Source organism: Artemia sp. Qi Xiang Cuo, chromosome 7, assembly GCF_049724085.1.
Source record: "Artemia sp. Qi Xiang Cuo chromosome 7, ASM4972408v1, whole genome shotgun sequence".
Classification (NCBI taxonomy): domain Eukaryota; kingdom Metazoa; phylum Arthropoda; class Branchiopoda; order Anostraca; family Artemiidae; genus Artemia; species Artemia sp. Qi Xiang Cuo.
The window spans coordinates 39452619-39479311 of NC_142800.1; the positions used below are offsets into that span (position 1 = coordinate 39452619).

Genomic DNA, 26693 nt, shown 5'->3' on the forward strand with positions numbered 1-26693 from the left:
GTTAATAATTGAGAAGTGCCTGAGTTATCAAACACGCTTAGTCCTCAGTTTTATAGATTATGAGCAAGAGTTCGATCCTATTCATAGAAGAGCCTTAGTAAAGGTTTTATACTTGTATGGTTATATGGATCATTTTAATGGATTTGTCTTAAGAAGCACAGGAAAGGAAGTGGGAGACCATAATATCAAACGGGGAAGAAACAAATCTCCTGGACTTAGACTATGCTGATGATTTAATCATCATAGATCAAAATATGAGCAAAATGAAGGTGCTAGAGGAGCATATTTTGTGCAACATAGCTAAAAGTTCTGGAAATTAGGTCTTTAAGGACGACAACCCCCCTATAGCCCTCAAGCTAAGTGTTATAAGTTGTGCCTCGGGGTGTGCCTCGGGTAGTAAAAACTTCAAAAAGGGCTCATTCGATTAGAAATTGAAAAGGCTAGTGCCCTTTTTAATAGTAGAAAGTGATTGGAGGGCAACTAACCCCCCTCTCACACCCACCATTTCCCTCAACACATGCAATCAAAATTTTTAGATATCCACTTTGTTCAACGTAGTTGTAAGTTTTGGGAATTAGGTTTTTGAGGATGATAACCCCTTCAAAACTTTAAAATGCCTCATTTGATGGGAAATTTAAAGGGCTACTGCCCTTTTTAATAGTCAAAAGTGAATGGAGAGCAACTAAGCCCTCTCGCGGCCACCATTCCTCAAAACACATCCAATGAAAATTTTAAATAGCCGTTTTGTTCATCGTAGTTGAACGTTTTGCAAATTATGTCTTTGAGGATGACAAACCCCCTACATCCCTCAGGGTAAGATTGTAATTTATGCGCTAGGGGCATATAAGGTTTTTAAAGAAAGCATTGTCGAAGTAAGTTCAAAATGGGCTCATTAAATTGGAAATTAAAAGGGCTAGTGCCCTTTTTAATAGTCAAAAGTGAATGGAAAGCAACAAAGCCCCCTCTCAAGCCCACCATTTTCATAAACACGTCCAATCAAGATTTTGAAATAGCCATTTTGTTCAACGTAGTTGAAAGTTTCAGAAATTATGTCTTTGGGGATGACAAAGCCCCGAAACCCCTCAGGGCAAGGGTTGTAATTTATGTGCTGGGGGTATATAAAGTTTTTATAGACAGCGTTGTCTAAGAAACTTCAAAATGGGCTCGTTCAATTGGAAATCGAAAGGGCTAGTGCCCTTTTTAATAGTCAAAAGTGATTGGAGGGCAACTAACCTCCCTCTCACGTCAACCATTTCCTCAAACACATGCAATAAAAAATTTTAGTTATTGATTTTGTTCAACGTAGTTGTATATTTTGGAAATTAGGTTTTCGAAGATTATAACCCCTCAGAAACTTTAAAAAGGTCTCATTGGATTGGAAATTTAAAGGGCTACTGCCCTTTTTAATAGTCGAAAGTGATTGGAGGGCAACTAACCCCCCTCCCATGCCCACCATTTCCCTCAACACATGCAATCAATATTTTTAGATATCCATTTTGTTCAACGTAGTTGTATATTTTGGGAATTAGGTTTTTGAGGATAACCCTCTCAAAAACTTCAAAAATGCCTCATTTGATTGAAAATTTAAAGGGCTGCTGCCCTTTTTAATAGTCAAAAGTGAATGGAGAGCAACTAAGCCCTCTCGCGGCCACCATTTCCCAGAAGACATCCAATAAAAATTTGAAATAGCCGTTTTGTTCAACGTAATTGAAAGTTTTGCAAATTATGTCTTTGAGGATGACAAAGCCCTACATCCCTCAGCGCAAGATTTTAATTTATGCGCTAGGGGCATATAAGGTTTTTAAAGAAAGCGTTGTCGTAGAAACTTCAAAATGGGCTTATTTAATTGGAAATTGAAAGGGCTAGTGGCCTTTTTAATAGTCGAAAGTGAATGGAAAGCAACTAAGCCCCCTCTTACGCCCAGCATTTCCATAAACACATCCAATCAAAATTTTGAAATAGCCGTTTTGTTCAACGTAGTTGAAAGTTTCGGAAATTATGTCTTTGGGGATGACAAAGCCCTACATCCCTCAGGGCAAGATTTTAATTTATGCGGTGTGGGTATATAAAGTTTTTATAGAAAGCGTTGTCGTAGAAACTTCAAAATGGGCTCATTCAATTAGAAATCGAAAGGGCTAGTGCCCTTTTAAATAGTCAAAAGTGATTGGAGGGCAACTAACCCCCCTCTGACGTCCACCATTTCCCCAAACACAGGCAATCAAAATTTTTAGGCATCGATTTCGTTCAACGTAGTATATTTTGGAAATTAGGTTTTTGAAGATGATAACCCTTCAGAAACTTTAAAAAGGTCTCATTTGATTTGAAATTTAAAGGGCTAGTGCCCTTTTTAATAGTCGAATGTGAATGGAGAGGAACTAAACCCCCTCTCACGCCCACCATTTTCCCAAAGACATCCAATAGAAATTTTGAAATAGGCATCTTGTTCAACATAGTTTAAAGTTTTGGAAATTATATCTTTGAGGATGACAAACACCCCACACCCCTCAGAACAAGGGTTGTAATTTATGCGCTGGGGGAATATAAGATTTTTATAGAAAGTTTTGTCGTATTTGAAATTGAAAGGGTTAGTGCCCTTTTTAATAGTCGAAAGTGATTGGCGGGCAACTAACCCCCTCTTACACCCACCATTTCCCCAAACACATCCAATCAAAATTCTGACATAGCCATTATGTTCAACATAGTTGAAAGTTTTGGAAATTAGGTCTTTGAGGATGACAACCCTCCTATAGCCCTCAGGGTAAGGGTTATAAGTTATCCCCTGGGGGCAAATAAGGTTTTTACAGAAAGGGTTGTCGTAAAAACTTCAAAAAGGGTTCATTCAACTGGAAATTGAAAATGCTAGTGCCCTTTTCAATAGTAGAAAATGACTGGAGGGCAACTATCCCCCCTCTTACGCCTACCATTTCCCAAACACATCAAATCAAAATTTTGAGATTGCCATTTTTTCAACGTAGTTGAAAGTTCTAGAAATTAGGTCTTTGACGATGCCAACCCCCCCCCCCCAGCCCTCCGGATAAGGGTTATAACTTATGCCCTGGGGGCATATAAGGTTTTTATAGAAAACGTTTTTGTAGAAACTTCAAAAAGGACTCATTCGATTGGAAATTGAGAGGGCTAGTGTTTTTTTTCATAGTCGAAAGTGATTGAAGGGCAACTAACTCCCCACTCATGCTTGCCATTTCCCAGAACACATCCAATCAAAATTTTGAGATAGCCATCTTGTTCAACGTAGTTTAAAGTTCTGGGAATTAGGTCTTTGAGGATAACAGCTCCCCCTTCCCTAAATCCCTGAGGGCAAGGGTTGTAAGTTATGCCTTGGGGGCATGTAAGGTTTTTATAGAATGTGTTGTCGTAGAAACTTTTAAAATGGCTTATTCGATTGGAAATTCAAAGGGCTAGTGCCCTTTTCAATAGTCAAAAGTGATTGGAGGGCAACTAACTTCCTTCTCACGCCCACTATTTCCCTGAACACATCCAATAAGAATTTTGAGATAGCCACTTTGTTCAACGTAGTTGAAAGGTCCGGGAATTCTGACTTTGAGGATGACGAACAGCTCACAGCCCCGACGGCAAAGGTTGTAACTTATGTCTTGAGGGCATATAAGGTTTTTATAGAAAGCATTGTTGTAGAAACTTACAAATGGCTCATTCAATTGCGAATTGAGAGGGTTAGGGCATTTAATAATAGTCAAAAGCGATCGGAGGGTGAATGCCTCCCATGCCCATTATTTCCCCAAACACTTCTGATCAAAATTTTGATATAGCCATTTTGTTGAACATAGTTGAAGGGTCTGAAAATTATGTTTTTGAGTAGAACAACCTCACGGCCCTCGGGGCTAAGGTTGTAAGTTATGCCCTGGGGACATACAATCTTTTTATAGAAAGTTTTGTCGTAAAAAACTTCACAAAGAGCTCATTCGATTGGAAACTGAAATTAAGAAAATTTCACCTCGTGAACATTATTATCAGGGAGTTAGAAATACTGACGGGACAAGATATCTGTTTGACACAATTTCTCCATGAGACATGTTTATAAATTTAGAAGGTTTCATGAGAATTTAAAATGTATCTGTGTACAGATGCCAGAACATAGGAAACGTCAGAGATTAATTGACATTTTAGGGGATTTGAAAGTAGAAATGAAAAAGGTAAGACATCTCAGGTAATGCTAACTCTATTGAGACACATATTATTTTTTATTTTGGTGGTTCTCGACTGTGTTCTGTATAATAAACAAGTACCATTTGAACAGTGTTGTCAATATTAAATATTCTCTAACATTGTAGCATACTAAAAAGTTGATACTAATAGAGATGTAGATGCCAAGAAAAGAATCTTAATAAGGAATTTGGACTTGGAAATTATTACACTTTTTTTTACGTATCTTAAAATGACATGAAATATGCTTATGGCTCTACCAATAATACTCTAAGCTTGCTCATAGACACGATATGGCTTTCCCACTGGTACTGTATGGCGGGTTATCGACACTATCTAGTTAATTGCATGTATTAAATCAGTATTTTGTACGCAGTGGAAGTGTGTTCACATGATAGTGTTATTGTACCATTGAATGCTGACAAGGAGAAGTATTTGAAGTATGAAACAAGTATAAGTGAGCACTATCGGTAATGTATGCATGCATTGTCATAACAGTGAGGAATTAAATTTCTTTGGAGTACCAAAAAATTCAACTCTCATGATGGTGGATATGCGAGACTGAGATATCCGGAGATGATTTCACTCAAAGAGAATACCAACATAAAAATAATGGTTGATGAAAAGGGGCATCTTCTTCCTAGTGCTTGTGGTAACATGTTACCCAGTGTTAAACCCTATCGACAGCTTTCAGGCATTAGCATTCAACGGAAGGTCAAAAGAAGACAGGCATACTCTTCTACTAATACCATAAACCATATCTTGTCAACGGGGCGGAAATGTTACCTGTGTCAAAATAATGTGATAATAGACAGCAAAATTGCAAGAAAAATAAAAAGGACATTGCTAGATAAATATCACTAAGGAATATAAAGATGAAACGATGAAAAACAAAGTGCCAGCAAACATTACTACCATTGATCAAACAGTCAATGAGCGAAATAATAGCAAAGATGAAATGCATATTGAAAATTTGGATGACCCCCCAGTAAAAATGTGTTCACATTATAGTGTTATTTTGGCATTGAATGCTGACAAGGAGAAGTATTTGAACTATGAAACAAGTACAAGTGGTAGCACTATTAGAAACGTATGCGTGTGTTGTCATGACAGTGAGAGTTTAGATTTCTTTGGAGTACCTAAGAATTTCCATTATACACATTCTGGATATGCGAAAGTATCATTTCCAGAGATTATTGCACTCAAAGAGACTGCCAACATAAAAATAATCGTCGATGATAGAGGACAACTCCTTGCTACTGTTGCTGGAAATACTTTACCTACTGATACAGCCTATCGTCAGCTTTCAGGTATTAGCATTCAACGGAAGGTCAGAAGAAGAAAGGCCTACTCTTCTACTAATATCATAAACCCTATCTTGTCTACGTGCCGGAACTGTTACATGTGTAAGAATAATGTTGTAATAGACAGTGAAATTGCCGGGAAAATAAAAAGGGCATTGATATAAAATACCACTAAGGAATATAAAGATGAAACAATGAAGAATAAAGTTCTAGCAAACGTTACTACCATCATTGATCAAAAAGTCAAAGAATCAAATAGTACCAAAGATGAAACACACATTGAACCTGTCAGTGACACACCAGTAAAAACTATATATGACTCAAAATGGATTAATGATTATTCTACTGATTACGGACTAAGAGATGAGAGTAACTATAGTTTCAAGAGAGAACGTGATGAATTATTTTATGGAACAAATTCAAAATATCCAAAGTTATTCAATGCTTTAAAAATGTATAATAATATATTTTTGTACTAACATCATACATGACATTATTTCATTAAAAATATATTGTGCATTACATTGTTATGTGTTCAATATTTTTAGAGTACGCTAGCATATGAAACGTTTAGAATGTCTATTAAAACATCGGAGATATTAGAAAAGGAATTTGTATACATCATATGTTGGATAGATAGGTTAACATGGAGAAAATCTAAGTATCATAGTGAATAAATTCTTTATCAACTTATTTTGCCTTATACATCAGACAACATTCACGAAATCTAAATATCAGAGTGAATAAATTCTTTATCAACTTCTTTCGTCGGGTACACCAGATAACATTCACGAAATCTAACTATCGGAGTAAATAAATTCCTTATCATAGCACTTTGTCAGATAGGTCTTACAAAATTGAGAAAATATAAGCATTTGAGTGAATAAATTCCTTATCAGTGCCGTTTGACAGATACTTTTGATAATACTGAAAAAATTTAAGCATCAGAGTGAACAAATTCTTTATCACCATTGTTTATCAATATTATTTGTCTAATAAGTTGGATAACATTGACAAAATCTATGTATTAGAATGAATAAATTCTTTATCAACATCTTTTGACGGATAGGTCGATAAAACTGATAAAATCTAAGTATCAGAGTGAATAGATCCTTTATCGACATCCTTTTCTGGAAATGTCAGTTAACATTATTAAAACCTAAGTGTCAGAGTGATTGAATTCTGTATCAACTTCTATTGTCAGATACATGGGGAAACATTGACAAAATCTAAGTATCAGAGTGAATAAATTTTTTTTTATCAGCATCTTTGTAGAATAAATTGGATAAAATTGAGAAAATATAAGTATCAGATTGAATAAATTCTTTTTCAACATCTTTTGCCGAATACATCGGATAACATTGTTAAAATCTAAGTATCAGAGTGAATAAATTCTTTATCAACTTTATTTGTCAATAAAATCAGGTAACATTCACAAAATCTAAGCATCAGAGTGAATAAATTCTCTATCAACATCCTATGCCGGATATGTAGGTTATCATTACCAAAACCTAAGTGTCAGAGTAATGAAATTCTGTATGAACATCTATTGTCAGATACATGGGATAAAATTGATAAAATCTAACTATCAGAGTGAATACATTTTTTCTATCAACATCGTTGTCAGATACATTGGGTAAAATTGACTCAATCAAAGTATCGGAGTGAATAAAATCTTTATCAATGTCTTTTGACAGATACATTTGATAGCACTGACAAAATTTAAGTATCAAAGCGAACAACTTTATCAATATTCGTTATCGATATCATTTGTCGGATATGATGGATAACATTGACAAAATTTATGTATTAGAATAAATAAATTCTTTATCATCATTCTTTGTCAGATATATGGGATATAATTGATGAATTTTAAGAATCAGAGTGAATAAATTCTTCATCAACATCTTTCGTCATATATGTCGGATCAAATTGAAACATCCTTTGCTGGAAATGTCAGTTAACATTATTAAATCCTAAGTGTTACAGTGATTAAATTCTGTATCAACATCTATTGTCAGATACCTGGGGTAACATTGACATAATTTAAGTATCAGAGTGAATAAATTGTTTCTATCAGCATCTTTGTCGGATAAATTGGATAAAATTGAAAAAGTATAAGTATCAGATTGAATAAATTTTGTATGAACATCTTTTGCCGGATAGATCGGATAACATTGTCAAAATCTAAGCATAAGAGTGAATGAATTCTTTATCAACTTCTTTTGTCTATTACATATGGTAACATTCACAAAATGTAAGTATCAGAGTGAATAAATTCTCTATCAACATCCTTTGCTGTATATGTAGGTTAACAATATCAAAACCTAAGTGTCAGAGCTATGAAATTCTGTATCAACATCTATTGTGAGATACATGGGATAGCATTGATAAAATCTAACCATCAGAGTGAATAAATTCTCTATCAACATCTTTTGCCGGATACTTCGGATAACATTGTCAAAATCTAAGTATCAGGGTGAATGAATTTTTTATCAACTTTTTTTGTCTATTACATCAGGTAACATTCAAAAAATCTAAGTATCATCATGAATAAATTATCTATCAACATCCTTTGCCGGATGTGTAGTTTAACATTACCAAAACCTAGGTGTCAAAGTAATGAAATTCTAACTTTATAAAATCTAACTATAACAGTGAATAAATTTTTTCTATCAGCATCGTTGTCAGATACATTGGATAAAATTGACTAGATCTAAGTATCGGAGTGAATAAATTCTTTATCATTGTCAATTGACAGATACATTTGATAGCACTGACAAAATTTAAGTATCAAAGTGAACAAACTCTGTATCGAAATTCGTTATCGATATCCTTTGTTGGATATGATGGATAGCATTCACAAAGTTTAACTATCAGAGTGACTAAATTCTTTATCACCATCCTTTGTCGGTTACATAGGAAACAATTGAGAAATTCTAAGTATCAGCGTGAATTAATTCTTTATCAACATCTTTTGTCAGATGAAACTGACATATGCTTTGCTGGAAATGTCAGTTAACATTATCAAAACCTAAACGTCAGAGTGATTAAATTCTGTATCAACATCTATTGTCAGATACATGGGGTAACAATGACAAAATCTAAGTATCAGTGTGGATAATTTTTTTATATCAGCATCTTTGTCGGATATATTGGATAAAATTGACAGAATATAAGCATCAGATTGAACAAATTCTTTATCAACATCTTTTGCTGGACACATCGGATAACATTGTCAAAATCTAAGTATCAGGGTCAATGAATTCTTTATCAACTTCTTTTGTCTATTACATCAGCAACATTCACAAAATCTAAGTATCAGAGTGAATTAATTCTCTGTCAACATCCTTTGCCGGATATGTAGGTAAACATTATCAAATCCTAAGCATCAGAGTAATGAAATTCTGTATCCACATCTACGGTCAGATACATGGGATAGCATTGCTAAAATTTAACTCTCAGAGTGAGTAATTTTTTTGTATCAACATTTTTGCCTGAGATAGCGGATAAAATTCATTAAATCTAAGTATCAGAGTCAATAAATTCTTTATCATTGTCTTTTTAAAGATACGTTTGATAGCACTGACAAAACTTAAGTATCAAAGTGAACAAACTCTTCATCAACATTCTTTATCGATATTATTTGTCGGATATGATGGATAACATTGACAAAATCTAAGTATCAGATTGAATAAATTCTTTACCAGCATCTTATGTCAGATATCTGGGATGAAATTGACAAAATCTATGTACTAGAAATAATAAATTCTTTATCAACTTATTTTTTGGATACATCGGATAACATTCAAAAAATCTAAGTATCAGAGTGAATAAATTCTTTATAATCGTCCTTTGTCAGATATACCTGATAAAATTGAGAAAATTTAAGTATCAGAGTGAAAAAATTCTTTATCATCCTTTGTCAGATAAATCAGATAAAATTGAGAAATTCTAAGTATCAGAGTGAATGAATTCTTTATCAACATCTTTTGTCAGATATGTCGGATAAAATTGACAAAATCTAAGTATCAGAGCGAATAAATTCTTTGTCATCATCATATGCCGGATACATCGGTTATCCGGATAAAATTGAATTAATTCATTACCAACATCTTATGTCAGATATGTCGGATAACATTGTCAAAATCTAAGCATCAGGATGAATAAATTCTTTATCAACTTCTTTTGTTGGATACATCGGATAAACATTTACAAAATCTAAGTATCAGAGCGAATAAATCCATTATCATCATCATCATTTATCGGATACGCTTGATAAAATTGAGAAAATCCAAGTATCAGAGTGAATAAATTCGTTATCAATGTCTTCTGACAGATATGTTAAACAACACTGACAAAATCTAAGTATCAGAGTGAATAAATTCTTTAATAACATTTTTTTATCGACATCAGCTGTCGGATACGTCGGATAACATTGAAAAAATCTATGCGTTAGAATGAATAAATTCTATATCAACATCATTTATCGGATACGTCGAATAAAATTGACAAAATCTAAGTATCAGAGTGAACAAGATCTTTATCAACAACCTATGCTGGATACTTCGGTTAACATTATTAAAATCTAAGTTTAAGAGTGACTAAATTCTATATCAACATCCTTTGTCGGATACATAGGATAACATTGACAAAATCTAAGTGTCAAAGTGAATAAATTCATTATCATCAAACTTTTCTGGATATGTCAGATAACATTATCAAAATTTAAGTATCAGAGTGATTAAATTCTATATCAACATCCTTTTCTCGGATATTTAGGATAAAATTGACAAAATTTAAGCGTCAGACTGAATACATTTTTTTATCAACATACTTTGTCAGATACATCGGATAAAATGGACAAAACCTAAGTATCGGAGTGAATAAATTCGTTATCAGATAACATTCATAAAATCATAACATTCATTTATTAATCTGACTTTCGGCATCATTACGTTGAATTTAGATTAGACTGCTTATAGATGGCAGCACAACCGCTCAGACACTCAGTCATACTGAGAGAGACATGCAAAAAGTTAGGTTGATTTAGGTTCACTTAGAGTGGCGCACAACTGGAGATTTTCGAGTTAAAAAATCCAGGTCTTCGCTCCCAGAATTTGGTAAAAATTATTTTAACGTATCTCATTTTCTAATATGTCCTCTGTGAGCCTGCTAGTAGTAGTAGTATCTTTATGTTTGTAAATTATTTTTCTTACATCTCCAACTTTTTAGTAGATATTCTAAACGTTTGACGTTCTACCATACCCTAAAAATAATGGGAATATTTCAAAGTAATCCATTTGGGATCTGTTCCATAAAATCTCTATTGATGTTGTAATCGACTCATAGTTCGTAATCAGTAGAATAATCATTATTCCATTTTGTGTTATACACTATTTTTACTGGGGTGTCACCTAAATGTTCAATATACATTTTGCCATTGCTATTATTAGGTTCATTGACTATATGATTAATAGTAGTAATAACGTTTGTTGACACTTTGTTTTTCAACGATTCATCTTTATATTCCTTAGTGATATTTTCTGCCTATGTTCTTTTTATTTTTCCAGCAATTTCGCTGTCTATTGATAAATTATTTTTACAAAGGTAACAGTCCCTGCACGTAGACAAGATATAGTTTATGATATTAGTAGAAGAGTATGCCTGTCTTCTTTTGATCTTCCGTTAAATGCCAATACCCGAAAACTAAAGATGGGGTGTAACACTGGGTAACATGTTACCACAAGCACTAGGAAGAAGATACCCCTCTTCATCAACTATTATTTTTATGTTGGTATTCTCTTTGAGTGCAATCATCTCTGGAGATCTCAATCTTGCATACCCACCATCATAAGAGTTGAATTTTTTTGGTACTCCAAAGAAATTTAATTCCTCACTGTCATGACAATGCATGCATACGTTACCGATAGTGCTACCACTTATACTTGTTTCATAGTTCAAATACTTCTCCATTTCAGCATTCAATGCTGCAATAACGCTATAATGTGAACGCACTTTCTTAAAATGCTTCATCTTCACTATTTTAAAGATAAGAGTTGTTTGCTTATCCTTCCATTGCGTAAAAAATACTGATTTAATACATGAAATAAACTAGGTGGTGTCAATTACCTGTCATTGAGTACCAGTGAGAAAGTCATGTCGTGTATATGAGCAAGCATAGAGTACTATTGGTAGAGCCGCAAGCATATTTCATGTCAATTTAAGATACGTAAAAAAAAGTTGAATAATTTCCAAGTCCAAAAAAAATCCAATCGAAAAAAAGTGCTACTACAAACATTATTTTTCTAATAGTAAAAGTCACGACTAACATTTCTATAACATTCTCATTTTGAGTTTCGAAAATATTAAATGTGAAGTTTTTATGTTTTACCATTTTTCATGTCATTCAAGACATGTAAAACAAAATTTGAAAACATAGGAGGTTAAAAAAAATTTCAAAAAAAACTTCAAAAAAAATGGGGAGGGGGAGTTGGAGGCAGGGAGGTCCTTGGAGGTTGGGAATAGGGAACCTTTGGCGGTTGAGGTCCTTGGTGGCTAGGGTCCTTGATGGTTGCGGTTCTTGATGCTTCAAACCTATAATCATCTCAGTACTCAATTTCTAAGGATTTCTAAGGATTGTTCTGAATTTCTATATTAAAATTATTTTCTTGGCATCTACACCTCTATTAGTATCAACTTTTTAGTGTACTACTATGTTAGAGCATATTTTATAGTGACAGTACTGTTCAAATGGTACTTGTGTATTATACAGAACACAGTTGAGAACCACCAAAATAAAAAATAATATATGTCTCTTAATAGAGTTGGTATTTCCTGAGATGCCTTTCCTTTTTCGTCTCTACTTTCATATCCCCTAAAATGTCAATTAAACTCTGTCGTTTCCTATGTTCTGGCAACTGTACACAGATACATTTTAAATTCTCGTGAGACATTCCAAATTTATAAACATGACCCATGGAGAAACTGTGTCAAACAGATATCTTTTCCCGTCAGTATTTCTAAGTCCCTGATAAGAATGTTCACGAGGGGAAATTTCTTTATCTGATGATGTCACATGTCCCGGTCGTTGATCTTGTTAGCCCAGTATTCAAGGTTTTATTCCCTGAGCGCGTTGCGTCACTCCCGTTAGTATTTCTGACTCCCTCATTGGTCTAGAAAGAGAATGTGGTCTTGTTCGTACAACGATTCTAGTCCTCTGATTGGCTGTCATCTTGTTAGTTTAGTATGTTAAGGGCGCCCTTATGTTAGTTGTGTCGTATAAGGTCTCGCCCTACTAAAAAAAAAACGAATAATCTGCCAAGCATACGACTACCACAAATCAGTATCAATAAATAAATGAAACCCAAAACAATTATAAATTAAAATAAATAACAGAGTCAAACTCAAAACGAGCAGAAATTAATATGAGTAGGGTTTTAAACCCTATGCTTTCTAAAAGCCAGAATATAATTTGTACCTAATGAAAAAATTCTTTTAAACGTTTTCACTTTTATAACCTTAAAAAATCAAAAATTAATTAAGATTTTAAGGAATAGATATCAGCATATGCATATCAAACTGACAATGCACATTTTTTTCAATAAATTCATTAGAATTTTTTTCAATAAAATACACATTATATTATAGCTTTTAGAAACCATGGGGTTTAGAATCCTACTCATATTAATTTTTGCTCGTTTGAGTTTCACTCTGTTATTTATTTTAATTTCTGTTTATTTTGCGTTTTATTTATTTATTGATACTGACTTGTGGTGGTTGTATACTTGGTAGCAGTGGCGGATCCAGTGGACGAGGGGGCGCACGTCCCCCTAACGCAGTCTAAAGTAGTGTAATTTACTTAATTAACGCAAGATTCCGTTAACTACACTTGCTCCTAACGCAAGTTTATCGGATCAACCTATTTAGCACCACCCCCTAAAAATAATCCTGGATCCGCCCTGCTTGGTAGATTACTTAATTCTAATTTTGTTCATTTTGGTTTAATGGAGTTCTTTACTTTTTTTGAAAAACTTATTTTATGGAAAAAGTTGTTTTTTTAATGAATTGTTTTAAAAAGTAGAGTTGTGACCAAGAGTCAAACTTTAGTGTTAAGAGCGGGGCGTTGAGGAGGGAACAGCACCTTTCATATACGGAATAATTTCTGTTCGTTTTAAGTTTTAGTGTAGTTCCTTACTTTCAGTTAAAAAACTTGTATTTTTCATTTAATTCAAAAAAGAAAAGCCTATTCTCTATTGCTTACGCTTAGCATTTGCTATTGGGGAGTAAATAAACATTTTTTGGGAGGCAAATTTTCTCTGGGGGAATTTTCAGTGGTGGGAAGTGGCGGATGTCCCCTCTTAAATACCCAGCTCTTTAAGCTAAACTATAACTTTGTATCCTAATGCTTTACAAACCAAAAGTGAAATACAAGGTTCGTTAAATTATAGCTTTTTGAATATTCTAAATAGTGTTAGCGTGAAGAGCAAGGTATTGTGAAGCGGATGTTCTCCCCATATCGGAATAATTTCTGTTCGTTAAACTTTTAATTTTGATCCTTACTTTCATCTGAAAAAAACCTGTTTTTTGTTTAATCACGAAAAGGCACAAACGACTCTCAGGGGACGAAATGCCGGTAATTTTCAACAGCTACACATAGCCAGTAGTTGATTTTTCTTTATCCGGAGGCTGAGGCCGGGTAATTTTATATCTAGATTTATGTGGTAAGCATATATATTATCGAAGCTTGTTTTTATTTTATTCAATACTTGGAAAAAAATTGTGCAAATACTCTTTAATAACAATTTTATTTATTGAACTTCAGCAAAGCGAAGTTATTTATTTTGAGCCAAAAAATGATCGGAGATATCGTAATCATTATAACAAATATAGAAAGTTAAAACATTGATATATCGTTTGAAAAAATTATCGCCCAACACATCCAATTTAAAGCGAAACATCTCATCGTAAGACTTATCTAGTAACGTACTTGAAGCAAAACAGTAGTTCGCTTTAGATGCATGAGCTAATCCCCTTTAGGCAGTTAGACTGCCTCTGCATCGCCTTTGTCAATGTAGCATTAATCAGTCATGCAAGGGGAGAATGTGAAGTAAATTATGCAAATAAGGTACAAAATTTTCCTGGGTTCTGACCATAACTGACTTTATAGATACCGTATTATACAGGATAATGAAAAGTTTAAAAAAAACAAATTTAATACTCACCTGTACAAATTCTTTCGTTACATTCCATGTCCTAGCAAAATACTGTAGAGGTATGGGTATATCAGAGAAATCATCTCGCTTTACATTTCCATTTATGTCTCTGTGAGGCAAACCTACAGAAGACGTATTGAAGTAAGTTTTATATTCAAACTTTACCAAACCTAGATTATTAAATAGCTTAGATAAAAATTCAGTTCAAGATAAGTAGGGCACAATTTTCTGCTGTCGAAACTGTGCAATAGATTCATTCAAGTACGTAGATATACATTTGTTGACGTTAAAATAAAATGAATATCAATAAAAAATGAGCAGAAACGTAGGAAATATAGATACTAGACAATTTAAACATAAATTTAAAAACTAACCACCCTACACCCAACCACCAAAAACACTCGTAACCAGAAGGGACTTAACATTGGGATTCACAAGGCAAAACAAATGCTGCATAACGCAAGTAAAACTAATAAACTCTTTGTCAGCATTATACTTGTTACATCCTATGTTTGAAGAGATGTTGACCTTCTCAAAAATAAAAGAGCAGAATGATGCTATCTCTTTAGGATATAACCATTCTATATCAAAACAATCCTTATTTTATTTGGAGCTGGTGATCCCAGCTGTTTGGCAGAATATAATTGGCGTATCTTTCAAGGTTACACGCTTCAATTCTGACATGCAAAGACCTGGCTATCTCAATCTTATTTTAGTTGTATAATACAACAGATGTAATATGTTATAGAAGTGTTAATTCCAAGCTGATGAACAAAACAACAAACCGACGAGCAATCCGGCTTAATTGCGGGGCTTCCTTGCATAGAATTTTAAACCTATCAGGAGCAGATCCGGAGGGGGGACCCGGGTTCCCAAGATCATTCTGGCTCCCTCATTCCGTTTTTTCCTCTTTTTTAAATTTAAACTTGTCAATTTGGTCAATTATTGGCGCCCTTGTCACATTGCCACTCTTTCCAAAATTTTCCTCTAGATCAACCCTTGAAATCTATACAATAAAGGTAGTTTTCACTAGAATAATGGTTCTCACAGTCTATTGCGTGCAGTGGCGGTCCTGGTCTCTCTTGTGGCCGGGGCGAACCCTGTTTCCCACGAGGTTCTCAGGCCAAATTTTACGAAATTTTAATTTAATAATACAACTGTTTTATATTTATCAATTAATTAAAAATTTATTTTTTAGTTTCTTATTTAAATAATTTAATCATTTGATTATTATTAATTATTTAAATTGTATTATTTTTTATTTATTAATTTACAAATTATTATTAATTTCATTTATTAACTGCACCCTCTACTTTATTGATGAAATTTCAAAAATTACAAAATGGTTAACCTCAGAAGGCTAGTTAAAAAAGCCCGAATTAACAAACTAAACAACCTAAATCATAAGTTTTGGACAAGACACACCTACGGAAGCTAAGAAACCCAGTTTCGAAAAGCCGTAATTAGCCAACTAAACATCTCAAAACATAAACTTGAGACAAAACACACCTAAAACAGCCTAAGAGACCTAGCTCAGAAGAGCCCAAATTAGAAAAATAAACATCCCAAATCATAGATTTCAGATGTCAAAATCATGAAATATCAAACTGAACATCCTAAATCATAAGTTTCAGATAACGCACACCTACGAAAGCCTAAGAAACCTACCTAAGAAAGCCCCGAAATAGCAAACTGAACATCCCAAATCATTAATTTCAGACAAGTCAAACCATGAAATAGCAAACTAAACCTTCCGAATCATAAGTTTCAGACAACGCACACTTACGAAAGCCTAAGAAATCTAGCTAAGAAAGCCCGAATTAGCAAACTGAACATCCCAAATCATTAGCTTCAGACAAGTCAAACCATGAAATACCAAACTAAACATTCCGAATCATAAGTTTCAGACAACGCACACTTACAAAAGTCTAAGAAACCTAGCTAAAGAAAGCTCCGAAATAGCAAACTGAACGTCCCAAATCATTAGTTTCAGACAAGTCAAACCATGAAATAGCAAACTAAACATTCCCAATCATAAGTTTCAGACAACGCACACTTACGAAAGCCTAAGAAACCTAGCTAAGAAAGCCCGAATTAGCAAACTGAACATCCCAAATCATTAGTTTCAGACAAGTCAAACCATGAAATAGCAAACTAAACATTCCGAATCATAAGTTTCAGATAACGCACACTTACGAAAGCCTAAGAACCATAGCTAAGAAAGCCCGAAATAGCAAACTGAACATCCCAAATCATTAGTTTCAGACAAGTCAAACCATGAAATAGCAAACTAAACATTCCAAATCATAAGTTTCAGACAACGCACACCAACGAAAGCCTAAGAAACCTAGCTAAGAAAGCCCGAAATAGCGAACTGAACATCCCAAATCATTAGTTTCAGACAAGTCAAACCATGAAATGGCAAACTAAACATTCCGAATCATACGTTTCAGACAACGCACGCTTACAAGCCTAAGAAACCTAGCTAAGAAAGCCCGAAATAGCAAACCAAACACCCCAAATCATAGGTTTTGGAAAATGCACACCTACAAAAGCCTATAAAACCTAGTTCAGACAAGTCCAAATTAGCAAAAACATCCAAAATTAAAAGTATTAGACAAGTCAAACAACAAAAGGCTAAAAAACCTAGCTAAGAAAGGTCTGGAATAGCAAACAAACAGTTTAAGACATCAAACACCTACGAAATGCTAAGAAACCTAGCTCAGAAATGCCTACATTAGCAAACTAAAAATTCCCAAATCATAAGTTTCAAACAAGTCAAGTCACAGAATAGCAATTTAAATATCCCAATTGACAAGTTTCAGAAAACACCCACCTACGAAAGGCTGAGAAAATTAGCTCAGAAAGTCATAAAATAGCAAAATAACATCCTAAATCATAAGTTCCAGACAACAGATACCTACGAAAGCCAAAGAAACCTGTATGGGCAAGTGAGTTTTCCTCTGAGAAGCCCTGAAATGTGGTGATTACTACGGGAATACTAAATTTTGTAGCTTTAAGGTTCCTTCACAAGAGTTTTGGCTTTCCGTTCTCCCCTTCACACTGAACTCCGTAAGCCTTCCCTAAGGCTCATTGCCCTCCGTAAGACCTTAAGTTAACGTATCCGTAAGTCAAAACGCAATGCTAGAGCTCTGACGGAAGAAGTTCAAAATATTTCAACTTCTTACGTTTACGTCTCTATGGTTTACGTTTAAGCAAAATGGAACTTGATGAAAAAATATTTGAGTTTGAAGAAGCTAGAAATTGTTGTGAAAGATCTTAAACATGATAGTAGGGTTATTGGAGTTTCTCAGTCTTTAGATTTAGTTGTATCAAAAAGTTTCATTTCATTACCATATGTACCTGGTTTGGGTGAGAAACTTTCTCGGGTTTTACGTAAATTTGGTATTGATACATGTTTCCAATCGTTGAGGCCAATGGGTAGTTTTTTTTAGTTCTGGTAAGGATTTAACTCGAGGAAATTTAGTAAGTGGGGTGTATAAAATTCTGTGTTCTTGTGGGAAGTTCTATATTGGTAGGACTCACCAACAATTTGTTGAAAGGTTTATTGAACACCGAGACTCCATAGAAAAAACCCTACAACTAAGTGAGCCTCTAGAAACTTTTGTTCCAGCTATAGCAGAGCATATTCGGCTTCAACTATATTATTTTGTTAAACTTCATGAAGCCCTAGCTATATCAAATGACTAGGGTTACACTCAATGGGCGAGAGAAGTCATAGAATTTAAAAAACATATGTTTGCCAACCTTTCAATAAATAGGGACACAGGTAATTTAAATATTGACCCAATTTATGAAAACCTTCTAAAGAGTGAATCAACAGTCAATAAGGGAGTTAATATTTTAGATAATCACCAGGGGACTATTTTACCTGCTAGACCAAAACGATTTGCTTCAGTAATAGCTAACAAAAGGATTATTTCGCAACAGAATAATTAAAGTAATTTACAGTTTTTTTATTTTTCCTCAGTTACTCTGGTGTCCTCACTGAAGTAACTCTAGAATAGCATCTTTTCCCTACGTGAATCAGTTTGCGCCAATTGTACAATTTTGTTTTCGTTTTTTCTGTGCTGGTGGTTTTATTGGTTTTTAGTTTTATCTTGTTTTTGTTTTTATCCTGTTCTTCTTGTGTTTCTTTCGTGCTGAAGACGCCTTGTTTGGATACAGGCGAAATATCCACATTGTTTGACTAAGTTTAGTTGGACCCAAAGCAACCTTAAAATTTGATACAAACACAACAAATTGTATTGTATTTTAAAGCTTCCAATAAGGACACTGAATATGCATGGTTTTTTGGCCCATGAACAACAGATTTTAAGTGACACTCAAATTTGATAAACAAATAGAAATACAGTACAGTCTATTGAGGATTTATGCATTGAAGTATTGTAGTAGCAAAGAAATGATATTATTTCAGTTAGTACCCTAACAAATCTTTTATAATTGGGTGTTGCAAATAAATGTTCCTCTGGTTGCGAGACTGAGGCTCTCTTTGCAAACTTTGCATCCCGTCTTGTACAACTTTTCAGAAGCCACGGCAGCCATTTATCAATTAATAATAACATATAAATATCAACTTGGTACTATATGCTAAGGAAATGGAAGGGGGCTACCCCAAACCACTACCCCGCCTTCGCTTGAGTAAAACTATTACCAGATAAAATCTCTGCTTATGGAAGGTGCTTTTCTTGGTGATATTATATAAGAAAAAAAGTTCATAAACGCTCAGAGCCAATCACCACGTATCGCACCAAAATTTATTTCATTTCACATAGCGCCTTCCTTCACGCAAGTCCGACGAAGAAAAACCGGTCTTAATTGTGAACTTTTATAATTGCTTAAGGTCACAGAATTAATTAAGTTCTTGTCAGTGAAATAATAAGTCTAAAAACAGGTGTTTACACTCTGAAGCAGGGCAATGGGAATCTACTGTCCCAATTGAATTTGAAATAGCCAGCAAAACAATAATCCGCTTATAATTATAAATCCTAAATGAAAGTCCACAGGGAAATTTCACAGCTTGAGCAAGGTTATATCCAAAACAAAATATGGTGTTAAAACAACGAATTCTGAATCAATACTGAACTATCTTATTGTACCGTCAGAAATGTTAGATATTAAAATGCATATTTTAGGTTTTGATATTGCTCTTTACTTTCCAGTGAATGTTGAGATATCAACAGCATAATGGTAGGGATGGAGATCATTTTTTCAAGTGCTGAAAGTAAAAGAAAAAAATATATAAAATTTAACTTTATATACAAATTAGAAACATTTAACAACAAAAATTATATTTTTTGGGGGGGGGGGGGGAGAAGGGCAATTTCTTGATGGAAAACCAAAATTTTCAGAATCAAAAATAAACGAGATTTGCCTCAGTGGGTAGTTTCGAAGACCTCTTAAAAGCTTTTTTATATACGTTTTAGATTTAAATATTCCTCTTTACTTTCATCTGAAAGTTCAAGTTCAAAATAATCCATGGATTTAATTCAAAATTAATTACCCTTCACAAAGTTTCGTCTAGAAATTCCAATAGTGTCCTGAATATTGATTATTGACTTATCATGACATCTATTACCCTTTTTGACATAAGGGGGGGATGTGCAATTCGTTTTTCAGAATGTGCTTGCCTGTATGTTCAACTTTTTTATTATTCAATTAGAAGAGTTCAGTTTGTAATTCATATTGAGAAATAATAATGTATATTTTTTAGTTTTGATACTACTCTTTACTTTCCCCTGAAGGTCCAAGTTCGAAAAAAGTCCACGGATTTAATTCAATATTCACCCTCCTAACAATCTCAGAAAGTTTCATCTTTATAACTCCAATCAATCCTTGGATATTAATTATTGATTTTTCACAGCATCTATAACCCTTTTTTACCTAAGGGCAGGAAATCCAAGTTTGTAAAATCTAAAATAATGTTCAGAACAGAAAATTAATGATATTTGCCTCAAAAGGTTAGCTTTGCTGAAAATTCTCATTAGATTCTTCTAATCGCAAGGTATAAAAAAATGTGTGGGGTGGGGGGAGCCTGTTTGTAAAAACTAAAAAGAATGCTCAGAATTGAAAATACATTATACCACTATCAAAGAGTTAGCTTTACAGAAAATTCCCATTAAGTCCTTCCAACTGTAAGGTAAAAAAATGTTTGATTTATTAATCAAATGGTCTTATTACGACAGCAATATTAAAACAACAACTGACGACCGATGTGCAATAAATCATAGTGCATGTGCAAAAAAAATGAAGATGGATGAATAGTAAATAATGTAAAAATTAAGGTATGATAACACACTTAAACACGTATGTAATTTAAGTTTCAACAAGTTAGCTCAACTCACTAGCTAAAATGAACCAAGTGAAGTTTCTTTGCCTCTTGTTGGCCTTGAATGGCTGCCAAAACAATCCGTTAGCTAAAATGGATCAATTTAGTTCTTTGCATCTTATTGGCCTTGGAAAGCTGCCAACATACCAGAGACATACTCCCCCAGACGATGGTTCAAAATAAACAGGTTAAACATGTGTGTGGTGACCTTAAACGAGTAAGCTGAACCTGCTAGCTAATATGGGCCACATAGGAGTGAATTGCTCCCAACAGGTGGGCATGGAGGAGGAGCAAAAGAACACAAACACCATAAATTGTAGATCAATCTCTACAATAGCCCACTCCTTCATAATACACTGCCCTGATTTTTTTCAGATTTTTCCAGAATTAATATAAAAAAAATCGTTTTATATGCTGTACTTTATTTTTGATGACCCATATTACATGAGGAGACGCCCTGGGGTATTTTCCAGGGAAAATTTTAAGCAGAGCAGGAATTCTCTTAGGGAGTTTTACCAGGGGATATTTCCACAGGAGAAATTTTCCATGTGGAAATTACCACCAGTAAATTTTCCATGGGAGACAAATTTTCCATCAAGGGGGAGAGATTTCTGGGAAAAGTGTACAAAATAGAGGTGACTCCCCCATGACCTGAAAATGATTGGAAACTAAATAAAAATAAGCCTTTTTTCCAATGAAAGCATGCTAAGAAGTATTTTTCAGTCAGAACGGTCTGCAAGAAATTTTTCTAGGGGCAATTCACAGCAAGGAAGGAATTGTCTAAGGATAATTTTCCAGGGGGAAGGATTTTACATAGGAGAAATTTTCCACAGACAGGGGAGGTGAATTTCCTGGGATTATTTTAAAAACAATCAGATATTAAACAAAAAAAACTAGTATTTCTGCTGAAAGTATGGAGCAACACTAAAACTTAAAAAAACAAAAATTATTCCAGATGATGGGGCTACCCCCTCTTCTACACCCTGAACTTTATGCTAAAGTTCAACCTTAGTCCCAATTCTTCAAGAACAATTCCTGAAACATAAGGGCTGTTTAATTAGAACCTGAACTACTACCATGAAGAAAGGGATATTGAGGAGGGGGCAGTTCCCCTCATATACAGAATTATTTCTATTTGTTATAAGTTCTGATGTTGTTCCTCACTTTATATAAAAAAACTTGTTTTTTTTTCTATTATTTAATGACTATATATATATAAACATATAAATATATATATATATATATATAAATATAAAAATATATATATAAATATATAAATAATGACCAAATCCCTTTATTTCATAAGTTACAATAATCCCAAATTGCGTTTTAGAATTGTTGTAGAGTGCTTAGTAGTTTGATTTTTTATCCATATTCCTCCTTAGAAATCAAATTGGAATTCTAGGACTATTATTATTTATTTTTTACCCACACTATACAAAGGTATAATATATGGAGTAACACAAAGCAAAAACACATAAGAATACAATGCAAATCAAAATAAAAAACACATAGAAACCAGTTACAGAGTATTACAAAAAAATAAAAGACACTAAAACAAAAGAGAAAAGAAACCTAAAAGAGGGGAAAAAAGAAAAAAAAACAACAAACAACTCACAACTTATAAAATCTAATAAAGCAGTAAAGAATAGAAATACACAAGCTGTCTTTAGTGTTATTATTAGACCCCGCGCAACGCCAGCACATCAACCAAATGCCACCAACGAGAGGCCTGGTTGACCGCCACCGAAGTGTCACAACACAGCAGGCGCCCTGCACGCGCTCCGCCGGAAGAGGTGGCGGCGTTTGGTTGACTTTGAACTAATTTTGTGGCAATTCTTTATTGCATCAACTGCAAAGTTGGAGCTTTTCTTTTCTTGTGTAGTTAAGTGTTTCGATTTTCTTGATTAGAAATCAAGCAGGGCTTGCACTATCCCCAAATTTGGGGATTTCCTCAAAAATCTATCTGTCACCCCAAAAAAAAATGGTTCCCCAAATCCCCAAAAATCCTCCAATCATGGTGCCACCCCTAGTGATTTATCACTAGTAACTATCACTGCCAAATATTGCTTTGCATACCATAATTCTTCACTACTATCTTTTCGTTAATTTTTGTCTCTTGTGATAAACCAGACAGATGCAATTGCACTATACATGGTTCTTCATATGTTGACAAAAGTATTGTCTTTGTGAAATTAAAAAAAAGAAGAAGAAAGTTTTTCTTAACTAAAAGTAAGAAGCAACATTAAAACTTAAAACAAACAGCAATTATTCTGTATATAAAAGGGGCTGTCCCCTCCTCAATGCCTTGACATTTCCCCTAGAAAATTCACTCATCACAAATTTCCCTCCCAAAGGAAGATTCTCCCCTTAGAAATCCACCCCAAGCACACCTCACTCCCCCCTCAAAAAAATGGCTGCATACTTCCCAATAACAAATACTATCTGTAAACAATGGGCAAAGTTCATAACGTGCAGCCCTTCCCCCGGGGACTGTGGCAGGTCATTTTACATCTAAAAACATAGTTATTAGATTTTTCCACAATGCTGAACAAAATGGCTATCTCAAAATCTTGATCCAGTGACTTTGGGAAGAAAATGAGTATGGGAGGGGGCCTAGTTCCCTCCAATATTTTTGGTCACTTAAAAAGGGCATTAGAACTTTTGATTTTCATTTGAAGAAACCCTCTTACATTATTTTAGGACCACTGGATCAATGCAATCACCCCTGGAAGAAAAAGACAACAAAATAAAAATGCATCTGTGATCTTTCTTCTGGCAGGAAAAAAAAAATATAATTCCACATTTTTACATATAGAAGCTTTATATCTCTACAATAGGGTTATCTGATATGCCGAATCTGATAGTGTGATTTTCATTAAGATTGTATGACTTTTTAAGGGGTGTTTCCGCCCTTTTTCAAATATGAGGCAAATATTCTCAGGCTTGTAACTTTTGATGAGTAACACTAAACTTGATGAAAACTAAACTATTATGCAAGGGTTCTGAAACGTCACAGCCATTTTGTTTCTTCCAGATTTCTGCTTCTCTTGATGAATAATGAACAAGACCATCATCCAGCCAGTGACTTGTGAAGTTTTTAACACATGAATAGGCCTAAATCTTTTGTAGATTCAAGCTGGGATTTGAGAAAGACTGATGAAAACATTAATGTTTGTGGTCAACATTGATTGTGCTGGTGGCACACTGCCAACATCTCACCAGCAGCAGCACAAAAAAAATCATTGGCAGTGTGCCAGTGGTGCCCTACTACTGCTATTTTTGGCCCTCCTGCTGCCAGTCTTCCCTTATTGGTGTGGCACCAGGGTCTAGTAATTATTATTTTTATTTAAAATTTACTCAATATTTACAATAGTAAAAAGCATGGATTAAAAAAAAAAAAAAAAAAAACACACAATAGCTTACAACTGAAAAGAGACCTGATAAGGCAGTGGTGCAGAGAAATATGGCTACAAGCAGAATTTGATAGATCTCTGTTAAGTACTTCCAATTTTACTGTAATATTGGGAACAAGAAATGTTTTTAATGACAACCCAGTTTTCTGTCTAAGGAGGAATAAACACCAAAAATTTGTAAAATCTAAAAAAATTAACCTGAATTTTTTGTTTTCTTAAGAAGGGGAAAAATCCCAGAAGCAAAAAGAATTGAAAGGTCACAAAAAGTTGAGTAGAGCTTGGCCAATGCAAGTTTATTAAACCTCTATTGGCAAAAATCTTAATTTGATTTAGCATATCCTAATTTGATTTTCATACTAATTAAATAAAAAAATAATATTTTTTCAACTGAAAGTAAGAAGCAGCATTAACACTCAAAATGAGCAGATATTATTATTTATATGATGGGGATTGCCTGCTTCACAACTCTTTACACAAAAGTTTTCAAGGATGTTTAAAAAAGCTTCTTAATCTAAATTAAACAACCCTTGTGTATCAGGAGTAGTTCTTAAAGAATTAAATAAAAAAAACAAGTTTTTTAAACTGAAAGTAAGTAGCAACATTAAAACTTAAAACGAACAAAGATTATTCCGTATATGAAAGGGGATGTCCCCTCCTCAACGCCTCGCTCTTTACACTAAAGTTTTTTATTGTTTAAAAAAATAAAGATGTGAGACAGAGTCAAACTTTAGCGTAAAGAGCAAGGCGTTGAGATAGCCTCTTTCATATACAGAATAATTTTTGTTTGTTTTAAGTTTTAATGTTGCTCCTTACTTTCAGTTAAAAAAACTTGTTTTTTTTATTTAATTTCTGATCGTTTTTCAGTTAATGCAGCTTTTATTTGCATAAAAATTTTGCTTTTCTTTTGCTAAATGGATGTCTTTACAAATTAACTTACGTAACTAACTTCTATATTTGTATATTTTTCTTCTTGCAAAAAATACAGAGTTGCAGATTTTTGCAGATATGAGCTTGAAACCTATGTAATAGGGTTTTCTGATAAGCTGAATCTGACAGTGTGATTTTCATTAAAATTCTTTCACTTGTAGGGGATGTTTCCCCCCTCTTTAAAAAATCAAGTGAATTTTCTCAAGCTCGTAGCCTTTGATGAGTAACACTAAACTTAATAAAATTTATATATTTAGGATCAGCATTATAAACACATTCTTTTGATACATTTATTTACATCAAAATTCCGTTTTTAAAGTTTTGATTACTATTGAGCCAAATCGCTTGTTTTTTTATTGTTTTTTTTTATTACGTATATGAAGGGGTTCTCCCCTTAGTCAATACCATGCTATTTATGTTAAAAGTTAAAAGAAAAATTGATTCACAAACCCCTGAATCACAAAGGCCGTTTAATTAGAATAGATAGCTTTTTTGAAAGCACTAAAAAAAACTGTAGCGTAAAGAGCGAGGTATTGACTTGGGGGAGAACCCCCTCACATACGTTATAATTTCTGTTGGTTTTAAGTTCTAATATTCCTTCTTACATTTCAGTTGAAAAAACTTGTTTTTTTTTATTCAATTTCTGATTGTTTTTTAAATAATGCTTGGAAATCCGGCGCCCCCTTCATAGAAATGTCCCTTACCCAAAAGAAACATCCTCCACGGAAATATTCTCCAGAGTAACCCCCCCCCTCCAGAAAAAATCCTTCCTGAAAATGGTTGTATACTTCCCAATAACCAATAAATAATGCTGGCAAGTCTGGCGCCCCCTTCATGGCAATTTCCCTTCCCCCATGAAAACTTCCTTCATGAACAGATCCTCCAACATAACCCCCGACCCCCCCATCCCAACCCCAAAGAGAAAAAAAAAACAACAGTAAAATTCTTTTAAAATAAGCATAAACCATAATAAAATTTAAAATTGGGTAAAGTTAAAAAAATTTATCCCACCCACTGGGAACTTTGGGGGATTAATTCATCCTAAAAGACATATTTATCATATTTTCGACCATGCTGAACAAAATGGCTATTTCAAAATTTTGATTCGGTGACTTTGGGAAAAAAATAAGCGTGGGAGGGGGCCTAGTTGCCCTCCATTTTTTTGGTCACTTAAAAAGGGCACTAGAATTTTTAATTTCTGTTCCAATGAGCCCTCCCACAATATTCTAGGACCACTAGGTCGATACGATCACCCTTGGGGAAAAAAAACAAACAAAAAAATAAACACACATCCGTGATCTTT

At 33.9% G+C, this 26693-nt stretch overlaps 1 protein-coding gene across 1 annotated transcript in view; it reads right to left on the bottom strand.

Moving 5' to 3' along the window:
- LOC148950263 (mitochondrial import inner membrane translocase subunit TIM50-A-like) overlaps window positions 1–26693 on the bottom strand; it is an 81655-nt gene that overhangs the window by 52323 nt on the left and 2639 nt on the right. Inside the window, exon 2 of the mRNA XM_089091535.1 lies at window positions 14708–14820. Coding sequence (XP_088947661.1) covers window positions 14708–14820 — 113 coding nt within the window. The remainder of the gene's footprint in view (window positions 1–14707; window positions 14821–26693) is intronic.